Source organism: Metopolophium dirhodum, chromosome 1 (genome assembly GCF_019925205.1).
Source record: "Metopolophium dirhodum isolate CAU chromosome 1, ASM1992520v1, whole genome shotgun sequence".
Classification (NCBI taxonomy): Eukaryota; Metazoa; Arthropoda; class Insecta; order Hemiptera; family Aphididae; genus Metopolophium; species Metopolophium dirhodum.
The window spans coordinates 102,673,496-102,686,004 of NC_083560.1; the positions used below are offsets into that span (position 1 = coordinate 102,673,496).

Consider the following 12,509-nt stretch of genomic DNA (forward strand, 5'->3'; position numbering starts at 1 on the left):
ACTTAAATGTCTTTAATTTTCAAAATGTAAAAATGAACATTTTGTCATTTTTAACACCAAATTTTGAGATAAAAAAAAAAATAGGATACAAAATTAAAATTCATGCAAATATACGTCCAAATTCGTTTTAGTATTTGCATCAATAATATTCGGTATAATGGAATGAAAATGTATTCAATTTAACCAAAATATTGTCAATTCTCTCAACAGAACTCCTCACGAACTGTGGATTTCCCATATCCATTTCCAAATCGGCAATCACTATACTTAAAAGTTTATTATCAATAGCAATAGTTATAGTTATGTCTATTTTGAATTGATTTTCAATATTACGCAGAAAATATTGCCAGTAAACAAATTGTCAACACATCATGTAATTTTTTTTTCTGATACACCCGTTTTATTATTTTGGTGCTCTTAGTGGTATATAATTGCTGTGAAATTTCGGAAAATCTTAGGTAGAAAACGTCACAACATTTTCTTTTTTTTTTCGCGATGGAGGGTGGATGGGTGGGGGATGTTTCTTGACACAGCGTGTACGGTGTACCGAAAATGGCGCCTACATTGACAGTGATAAAGAGAAGAGATAAAAACCAAAACGCCATACGTACGCGAATACGACGTCATAATCGTAAACCCGAAAGCAAAGACATTTCGCGACAGTTCGAATTAACCGTCAAAATAATACCACGTGCGTATAATATAATAATAGGTGTACACGAGCAAAATTCGACACATCTCGGTGTGTTTGTTGGCGAGGGGTCGTACATTCTAGCCAAACCACTGGATCGGTCGCGTTTAAGAGTAACGCTGAACCGGCGTGAGTGATATTAAATGATACGTCTAGATAATAATGTGCAGACTAACAATGTGTTTTACAACGGGAAACCAACTAAAAACAATAATAAAATGCGGAATGAACGACGCCAGCCGTTTCTCGCAGGTTGTCAATGTTTTCCAAAAAGTAATCTGATTAACAGTTTATACAGAAAAATGGGTTGATTTCGTCTGAACACTCTTTAAACGGTTTAACAAATCTATGTATTTTAAAATATGGACCTTGAGTAAATAGTTCCAATAATCAAAATTTGAATGGATTCGTTATCAAAGAGAAAATAAATGGTGATGAACAACAAACATCGAAATCACTCAAAGTGCAAATAGCAAAAATTTTAATATTTGAATGTGTGCATTTTTTACTCCTCACTTTTTCCTGTCGACAAATATGTCAACGAAGCGAGATCGTCGTCCGACAACCACGTTTGTGGTTCGTACCACGTGGCAATCGAAATGGGGGATCTAAAGTCGTGAGCATGCGCCGATCGAAGATTGTTCTGCGTGCTATTTATTTTTTTATTGTAGTTTTTAAGTATCTGTTTGAAGGTGTAATGTGTGTGTGTGTGTGTGTGATTTTATTTTTTATTAAACTTTATAATATGTAGGACGTAGGTACATATTATATATAATATTATATAATGTAGTGTTTCATCGACTTTGTCCTCGGCATTTATTTTCTCGTATATCCACGCCTACGGCCTACCCGTTTCAATGGTACCCGCGACATAATGAAGACCAGTAATATTAAACTTTTCAAATATTTATATAAACTATCTCCTATATTATTATAAGTTGGCCGTCTTTAAATATTAATACCGCACGTGGGTGGTTAGAACGGTTTTAGTTTCTGTAATTCCCGTGTTTGGGAGAGAGAAAAAATGTACACATTTTAACAATCCTCTTTAATAATAAAGTCGGTACTATAATATACTATGATGATTTCCCATAGTCATATATTTTAGAAAACGTTAAAATAGTTACTGATGAGGAAAAGCGTGGTAAAACACCTTGTACATATTACAATATTATGTTCTATATGGGTATTGTTATTTTCAAGCAAGACCTGCGCAAATTTTATTTTCGAAAGGCACTCTTACGACAATAATAATTGGCAGATTTTTTTTTTTTAGGACAATTTTAACACGTGCGTAATACGTATATGTGACGCTCGTACAATAAAAAAATATAGCCGTTGTAATCAAGATCGCAGTAAGTACGTCAAGTTTAGAGATCGTCAGAAACAATACGCGAACGAATGTGTTTGAGTACATATACGCATGCACTCGGCCGTATCGGATAAATGCAGGCGGACTAGGTCGTTACTTTTGAACAGGAGAGCTTCATTTTTTTCATTTATGTATGTATTATAAACGTCAAGATACGCCGGGTGACAATATGAAATGATTAATTAAAATTGAATACAAAATCCACATAACAAAATATGTGCAACTGTAGCGCCGAACAAGACTTCGTCATCTTGTGTCCGACGTGAAACATTTTACGCAAGCTTGAGTCTTTGAAAACCGTTTAACGCACCAGCAGTGCTAGGATTGAAAAACAACTAGAAGGAGTACGAAAAATAGTAAAAAATATGTGTCGACCTTAATATTTAAATGTCCTATCGATTAAGATATAATTACGCATTACATAACTACCCCTTACGCATAAATATTTTTTAAAAAGAAGAGGGACGACGTCCACCCGCGTCCGCCCACAATATAAGCACTATACTCAACAGCATTGATTTAAAACGAATATACATTAATTTCAACAATATTGGACGGTATTTTAAACACATGGACAAGTACCGCCTACTATCTTATAAACGTATACAAACTTTTGATATAAACATATTATTATATCGTATTTTATTTTAAATTTAATTTTGTACATATTTATTTTTACGTCAAACTTGTTTTTATAATATGCAATAATACCGCGGTTGATGTTAAAAGCTTGCTTTTAATAAAAAAAAATTTAGTTTTACGTTATTTTATTACTTATTTAAATCACAACATTATTTATAAGGATTTCGCATTTTTCGATATTTAGAATTAAAACGTTATGCGAATTTTGCATTGATCGTTATTTATAACAATGACTTTTTGATTTCTTAACATTTAATGGACGGTATACCTGTATGGCCGCAAATGTCTTCGGCTTAGTGTCTTACTAACGCATAACACGGCAAATTTTACGTGCAGAAAAATCTGTTATTTTAATATTAGAGTGAATTGAGTACCTATTGACGTATATTCGAATTCAGAGAATAAAAATATTTAGGGCAATTTGAAATGTTTTTTTTTATGTTTTAATTTTTAATCAAGTGATGGTAATTTTAAAATTGTATTTTTTTTTGTAAATGACTTAATATTCATATCAACAACAATATTTAATTGGAAATACTTTACCTAAATGCCTTAGGTAAAGACATGCATACAGTATATAGTGCTCACACTTTTCTAAAATATAAATTATTATTTACGTTGAAAAGTATTACCATAAACCAATATATATAAACGGAAAAAATGTATTTTATTTTTATAGTACAGAAATATAAAATTACTTTAATTATTTCACATTGCGTCATTTTTGTTTACTGATAGTATATAATAAAAATTATATTTTGCTAACTATTGTGTTTTGTTTTGCGGTATCTTACATCGATTTCCATTTAAATTACGTTAAATTAATTCAATCGATTTTTTGTCATGTGTAACGTTATTGTACAACATTTGCCCTGGGTGAAATTCGATAAAAGTCCTCGTTCAGTGTTCTGATTTAAATGCGTTAAGTAGGTTAGGCCTATATAGATATAACCTCTGTGGTCTAACGAAAAAAAAACCGTCAATATTCTCTATAACAGTACGTCGTGTAGGGACACTGATAACATAAAATTGTAGTTTAGAAAATTATACCCGGTGAATATGCTCATAAGGATATTATGTGGACATTTGAACAATCCTTTTGATAAAAACTTCTGCACAGAAAAATACAAAACGCTCAACAGTCATGGTGGGTTTAGATGGGTGGATAGAGGCCATTTTTAAACGAGGCCAAGGACAAAACAATATTTTAGTGAGCACAGATATAAAATATTAACAATACATTATATTGTAATAATAATAAATTATTAAACAAATAATACTTTTGACCATATATTAATTTCTTAAATTTAATTTTAATCCTGTAAATTATTATATAATAAGTAATTCTAGTTTGTAATTTGTTATTTTAAATAATAACTTACGAAATAGAAGGTTTTTTTAAGAAGTGACGAAGCTATTAAAAAACAAATGTAAACCTATATACATGCTATAATATGTACAGCGGTTAGGTACACTTGATTTTTGTACTAATTTAAAAGGACTTGGAAATGTGGTTATGGTAAATACATTGATACCTACATAATAATATTATATGCATCGTAAGAGATGGTTTCTGTATTTTAAAATTGTAATAGCTATGCGCACGTCATTCGTTTGCCTCCCACAAAGCAGCGGCGCAATGGTCGAAAACAGAAACAAACCTTTCAGAATATCATAATATAATTTCAAAATTACTTTAAATTTCCGCTTTTAGATACCGGACCTATAGGGACGTTAATTATTAGACATCGTGCACGCACTTTATAAAGGTGGTGGGATCCTTTTTTTGTGTTGTTTTTGTTGCAGACCCATTTTCTGGTTAAGCATAATTATATAATATACACCATTTAAAGACTGTGCCGGTATAGGTATAGATTTTCGTGGTGGATTCGTCTTTTCCAAAAGGCTACGTGTGTATACAGAGTGATTCTCCAAACACGCTCATTGCTAACTCACGTTTTTTTCCTTTAACATTGGCTATTTTTGTCTCCTTTCTTTCATTGATTATGAATGTATTCAAATTATGATTTTTGGGACTTCTGAGTATATAATTAAGGACCATTGTATTATTTTAAAATACTCTGATCTCGGATATTCCATATAATATAAGAAATGCCCAATGTCAACTCTTTTTTTTCAAATGACATCACTCTATTTCTCTGTCAATTTTTAAGCCCATTTTTTTTTTCTGAACATTTTGAAATATCTAAATCGAAATTCAAACTAGCAGTTTTTGAGTTATTTAACTTTTAACACAACGTTTTTAACATAATGATCTCCTTAACAATTTACCATAAAACGTGTTGGCTTTCATTTAAAAAAAAGCAGTTTTTTTCGTCACAAGACACTTAAAATGGTGTAAAAAACAAAATAATTGAAATTACGGTCCTTCGATATACTTAAGAATACTAAAAATCGGAATTTTAATACATTCATAATTAATGGAAAAAAAGGAGACGAGCTTGCTTGGTAATCTCTCTGTATATAAATAATGTTATTATTCATCAACAACGCCGTTATTTAGGGTACTGATAAATGTCATAAGCACGCTGAAGGATGTGAAAAAAAATGTTACATACCTGTGTACAACGTTAGCCAGCAGATCGTTGTGTTTCAACTTGTACTGAGTGTCCACTTTTTGATAATTTACGGTCAACGAACCGGATTTAATGCAACGTTCCTGCGAATGAAAAAAAATCAATATAATAACAATAATAAATTGCGTACCGATTACGTTTTATGCGTGCGGGTATAAAACAAGTAATATCATGAAATTCACCTTATATTTTGGTGAAGAAAATACAACAAATTAGTTAAAGTTTTTTTTTTTTTTTTATCGAGTAATAATCTAAGCGGCTATTTCCACGACGACTAAAATGGTTGAATACCCAAGTATAAAAGGACACACCATTTCGGAAATTATATTATATTTTATTATAATTATTGTTTTTACAAAACATATTATTATTATAACACATAAACTATATTGTACAATTAAATTGTGTTTTCTATGATTATTGATTACATTTAACGACATCAAAACTCTATCAATAATCGTCACGGAAATGGGTGCTATATTATACCTATACTATGTTTTTTATAATATTATTAGCTGATCCCGTGCACTTCGTTACCCGTTAAATGTACAATATTTTAAATGACTCAAACTTTGTTCAATGCGTTGTTTAATATTCGGTGTATGATGTTCTAGATTTATCTTAACTTTTCTGAAGAAAAATTCTGATTCGCAGCAGTATATTATTAGGTAGGCAATATACCTGCGGTAGATCGTGGACGCCGTGCTGTTTGTACGTAAGTGTATGAATCAACTCTACAGTATCAAAGCTATACCAAGTTTGTCGTTTTTACTATGTATAACTTAAATAAAAAAAAGTAAAAAGTAAAAAAATAACCCTTTTCAAAATGTTTCTAAAAAAAATTTAAGCCTTTAAAAATAAAAAGTTAAATTTTGTAACCCTTTTGAAAAATTTAACCTTTTTAAAAAGTTAAAAGTAAAAAACAAACTAGTTTAACCCTTTTTAAATTAGCCCATCTTCTTCGCAGAGGTCTAATCTTCACACAAACATTCATTTATATCTATACTAATATATATATATTAAAAAATTATCACTTCCCCAGGCTTCTATTAATTTGTTGTAACGTGGTGTTATATAGCCTATAGCCTTCCTCGATGAATGGTCTATCCAACAAAAAATAATTTTTCAATTCGAACCAGTAGTTTCTGAGATTAGCGCGTTCAAATAAACAAACAAAGAAACTCTACAGCTTTATATATTCGTATAGATGATGGAAGATGAATACGATTATTTTTATAATTTATATCAGTACAACAGGTTTCTTCGTAAATTTCCATTCTAACGCATATTTGATTATTAGGCCATGTATTTACAATTTATAATTGGTTTTACAGATTATACATATTAGATTTGCAATGGGCCCGAGTAAGCGAAGGCATTAAGACAAGAATTAGTTTCTTTAGGTTTTTTCTTTTAATTTAAAAGTTTGAGTTGAAAAAATAATTGATTGTCAGATACACGAAATGTACATCGTAATAATGTTCGCGAAAAACAATTTACTGTAAAATGTGCAGTAAATGCAATAGGTGATGGTAAATAGTGGCGTTGGTGAAGCGGGTAATCGAGTTGTGGCTGCCCCTCAGCTTCAGTGATGGGTTAGTATTGGCCAATAGGTGATAAATGATAATTTAGTATTAACTATAAGTATTTTGGTAATAACTACTACAGGTAATTACATTCATGACAGCGCCTTTATCGGGTCAAAGTGCTGCGGGGTGGGTGAAATTTTAGACTAGGACGTAGCCTTTGAAAAATGTCAAGTTCGCCACGCCACTGTTGGTAAATATAATATAATATTATATAAGTAGGTACTCACGTATTCTTCAGCGGGATGCGCTCTGAACTCCCTGGCGAACACGTCCAGTATATTTTGATTTACCCATCTGCCCTTGGTGAACGTAGTGAATGTAAAATAGTATGGGTAAACTTTTCTCAAACCTAAACGACAGCGAAATAATGTGAGTACAATAATATGCGTTTCCTCGATCCATTTGGACTTTCTGACAGCCGCGGCACTGCACGTATATTATGATTTAATATAATTTTTTTCTCAGAACTATCATTATACTTTAGACCATATTTTCAGACACTTAGATTTACTGCCATAATCACCTACCTACTATTTAAAGAGTGTGGCCGTACAAAATTAATATATTCAAATGCGAACCACTCCTTTTTTACTGTGGATTGTTAAATAGTAGATTTTTTTCAAAAATGAAGTTAGCATATTGCCACAGGGTAGTCATTACGTCGCGTACAAAATTAAAGCATTTGAAAATATGGGTTTTAAGTAGATATTATGTAGTTAAACAATTACAAAAATAAATAAGATTTTGAATAGGTAGGTAGGTACATTTATTTTTAAAGAAAAAATATGGTTTCCGGTGCATCATTCTGTATATTATTATTATTTAGTATATTTACCGTTTTCAATATAGTACGACGTCTCGTTGTATCTTTCGTCGGTAAATCCGGGACGTTTCGCTTTCAGTGCTTTAGTTTCCAACTTGGCCTGCAAAACCAAGAAAAAATATTCACGTCGTACATTAATAATATCATAATATTCAGTGTTGGATAAATATAAAAACTTTGGTTGAATATTGCAAATATTTTCTTGTTTATAGGATATTTTCTATTGTGGTTGAATGAGAACATTAATAAGAATGTTTAATAAGAAGTTTTTCATATTTAAACTTCATTATTGCACACAAACAGTGAGACTATCACGATAATCCGAAATGTATATATAAATATTATATAAGGAGGTGTTACCATTGGGTTAGGATTCACGATATTCATGTTACTTTATTCTGTTTTTTTTCTCTATATCTAATTTGCTTGTTGTAATTATTATGTACGGATTGTAAATTGTCTTTCTTAATAAAAAAAAAAAAAATTAAATATTATATAACTTGTATACATGGTTCTTTAAAATATTTATTTAATTTCGTTGTATGAATTTATCGGCTCATCAGAACCAAATATTTTATACAATACACATTACGCAGATACCTTTTTGAATGATTAAATTCTTAGTTCAATATGCACCTTAAAAGTTTTAATAATTTTTGTCTTTTGTTTACGGTGTTTGTACTTGTAAGACAAATGTTTGGAGTCAGTAAAATATTTAAACGTTTAAGTATAATATACCTAAATACTATTTTTAAATATTTGTTTTTTTTTTTCGTTTATTATTTGCATAAAAAAAGGTTTCGTTAAAAGGTTAAATTTATGACTAAAATGTTCATACTAACTCAATATCTACTGTATATAATTAGATTTCATCGCTACGTATATACCTACAACAGAAGTACACTTATTTTTATATTAATCAACTAAAAAGTTCTTTATTCAACCTTTGTGAACCCGTCACGTCTTTTTCAATAGCCCTAAAACCGTTTCAAATACAATTCAAACATAATATACGACAAAATAATATTACGATGTTGTGGTTATTTAGGTTATACGGTCACATTTTCATTTCATCGTTGGATTTCGGTAGATAGGATACCTCTTTAGGTACGTAGTTTGTGAGTCACCTATATTTTAGTTATTCTAAATTTAATTCTCGTCTACGTGCAATGCCTGCGAAAGGGAAGTATAATACCTACCTATATTATTATGTACTACCTACTATAGGTACTCATACTTTGTCGGGGTAAAAAAAGGTCATATCATGGTAATCGATAAGCCCGGAACACTATATTATAATATAATATGAAATGGAAAATATTATAAATACACGTGTATAATATTATAGAAGAAATAGAAAATTGTATTCGATTTCAGTAAAATATCTATTCTAAGACCATACGAAAAAACGGTCATTTTTCCTGTTGATTATTACATAAGTATGTATGTATAATAATAATATATCGCTATAGTGTCATATATATTTTTTTCTCCGCTAAAATGAGTTGTAGGTACACGTCTTGTACATCACGCGTGGGAAATCTGCACAACGTAATATAATTTTACTATATTATAGTATTATGATTTAATCGTATCGAGAGAGCATAATACATTATATTATAATATTATGTACCTATTGTTTCAAACGCGACAAAAATTAAATGAAAAATGGTAAAATATGGTTGTACAATACATAAAAAAATCAAAACGAGAACCTTCATATCATATATTATTATATAGCTTATTTTCATTTTTCAATATCACGATACCACGACGTGGGTATATTTTCTAAACAGACTTATTTAGCTAAGCTACATTTTCGCGACGGAAATCGAACGATTCGAAGAACGCGTCATACCCGTTTATTAGGTAAATAATAGTATATGTAATATTTTTTAAGGTTTTATAGGAGCGCATTCATTAAATAAAAGCTGTACGTTCAATGGTTCAAATAATATATATACGCACGCAAAAATATTATAAAAGACAAAGGACATCCGACCAATCGCAAAAAAAAATAAAATAATAAAAATAAACATTTAAATTAACTTTCAAAAGAGCTTAGTGAATTCGTTAAGCGTATAATAATATAATAATGTCCATTGTTATCTCGGTATATACATTCAAGAAGTTTTAATAGCTCTCGCGGAGTTGGTTATTCGTTAAATAAAGAAAAGAGTTGTGGTTTATTTCCCTGTGGACTATTCACTGGTACCCAATGCTAATGCCGAAGAAGGTATACTGTTTATATAATTTGAAAGCGATAACGAACTCGTATAATCTAGGTTCATGATGATGTTAAATCCTGCGTAGGTACCAAATATTTCGTTGACGCGATGAGTTATTTTCTGTTTTTAAATAATATATTCTTCCATAAATCAAATTTGTGTGGAGATCGTATGGAAAACGTGTAAGCATTACGAGTAGGTATATTAAAATATAAAATATTATCACAACGTTTTTACACATTAACTCGAAAAGTGGTTAGTCTCCGTCGAGATAAAAATATGTTCGATTGAGAAGTGTAGTTGTAACAGCAGTAGGAATAGAATATATGTTTTTAGGCACACCCACTCTTATCAGCCTCAAGTCCTGTCTGGTGTCACACCATCGCTGCTTTGCTGGTCTCTAAGGTCAGGCCTAATATTATGATATCTTTCTATCTGCAGATGTCTAAAAAGCTATATCGATAAACATTGATCATATTTCGTGACAGATATAATACATGATACATATCTGCAGTCCGGCACATCTAGCGATCTTCGGTATTGCTAATGCCTACCGATATTCTGTTGAATGTTGCAGATTTAATAGAATATCGAAGTCATCATTAGCTTTGACTTCTGCATCCACCGTATTCGTTATGGTTTCTATACGTTCTTTTTGAGTCCAAACATTTGTCGTGCTATTTTTCTCTCAAATGCCACTTCTTTACTTTTAAATTTTTCTTCAGCTTTCGTTGAAGCAGGTTTATTTATTATGGTGCAATCGGTGTAATAATGATTTCCCATACGGTTGTTGTCTTTGAATTAAATATGGTCACAAACTCTCAACATTACGCGTTACGTCTATTTACTGATCCTAATCTTCTTTGAACTTCCGCCTGTACTCCATTGGTTTATCCAGTCCAACTCTAAGATACTTAAAAGTTTCCACCGTCTCAACTGTCATTTGTACAACTATAAATTACGTTCGGCTGTGTTCTCTACGAGATGATGTAAATATGTAATTAAAGTACAACATTAGAAATACTTCATGTCAAATGGAAATCTGAGCTATGTATTCAAAATATAAAATACTAAATGATATTAAAATTATAAAATTAAATAACAACAAGTAGGCTAAAAAAATAATAAGGGCCATTTTTTTCATACATCGATTCATGAAATTAATACATGTTTGTAATATATTCAATTAAATCACATTTAAAGATGAAAATGTGGAAGAATAATCGTTCCAACATGAAAATATAAATTATTATTGCTTTGATTTAAAAAATAATTATTGGTTGGCATATAACAACTATAACAGTTATTAATTTTTGGTTCGATATTTAAAAAATACAAAATAGGTAATATTTATTAAAATATATTAAAAATACAAACTACGGATAGGTACTAAGTTATTCAAAACCCAATCCAATATCATATTTTATGCATTAAAAATTCATTTGAAATACATTATAATAATTGAAAATGTTCTCAACTCTGGTTGTAAGATAGAATACAAGAATAACGTATGTATACGCAGTATAGGTACGCCAAGCGCCGTTATATACTCGTTTATGTTTAAGCGATTATGGTGGACACTGGGAGTGGGCATAGGAATGCATTGTTCTTTTCATAACTCATCCATATTTTTGTGTGGGGGAGGGGGGGGGGGGCTTTAACATAAAATTAATAAATTACAAAAAAAAAATAAGATTTTATGCAGCGAATCAGAAGGAATCTATTGTATTTTACATGGTCGATTGGCGTTTAGGTTAGTTTAATATTGTAGAATATTTATACCTATGTCATCTCTTGGCTCACTCTATATAGTAATAAAATGTATAATATTATTATTATATTATAGCTATTTACTTCCATATTCCACCAATATACCCATACAATATCATTGTTTCGCGTGTATTGTGATAAGAGTCTGAAATTAAATAACATAAAAGGACCTGGCAACAGAGTTTTAGACAATGTTATTATTTAGTACATTATACTTATTCAGTCACAGACTGTTGTTGTGTAATTACAAACATATAATATAGACACACTTCATTGAAATGTAATTCAAACCCACAGATGTCACTGTTGTTATAGTGCGATTGAGAAGATAAAACATTTATTATAAAACCAAAAGTTCATAACATTTTAGAGAAAATGATGTAATATCCGTTTTAGAAGGTTTATGAATATAATATTTAGTAGGTATTTATTTATTTTACAATTTAAGATATAATTAGAGTTACATTTTTTCACTTTTTTCAACAGTCAAATTGTACCTAACTATTTTTTGACTGGAAAAACGGTACGTCATTATAAATCTCCAAAATGTTATTCATCATAAATCGTGTAGGTAAGTTTTGTTTTTCCACTAAGACCCATTACAGAAAGATTAAGAACTGGATTCCGTTGTACGGTAGTATTGTGCAGTACATTTTTCAACCATTCGAAAATATTAAATAGGTAGATAGATATTTTTCCACCCGAAAGTACACTCTTCAACTCTTTTATCACTCGTGTACGTCGAAAAATGTATAACAATGTATATTCCTACAGAGTTTAATTATTGGCTATTGAAT

General features: G+C 30.3%; 1 protein-coding gene across 3 annotated transcripts in view; it reads right to left on the reverse strand.

Moving 5' to 3' along the window:
* LOC132935396 (pseudouridylate synthase RPUSD2-like) overlaps window positions 1-12,509 on the reverse strand; it is a 494,051-nt gene that overhangs the window by 21,088 nt on the left and 460,454 nt on the right. For all 3 annotated transcript variants that reach the window (XM_061001943.1, XM_061001944.1, XM_061001945.1), the window contains 3 exons: window positions 7,727-7,814; window positions 7,119-7,240; window positions 5,285-5,385 (listed from right to left, as the gene is read on the reverse strand). In XM_061001943.1, coding sequence (XP_060857926.1) covers window positions 5,285-5,385; window positions 7,119-7,240; window positions 7,727-7,814 — 311 coding nt within the window. The remainder of the gene's footprint in view (window positions 1-5,284; window positions 5,386-7,118; window positions 7,241-7,726; window positions 7,815-12,509) is intronic.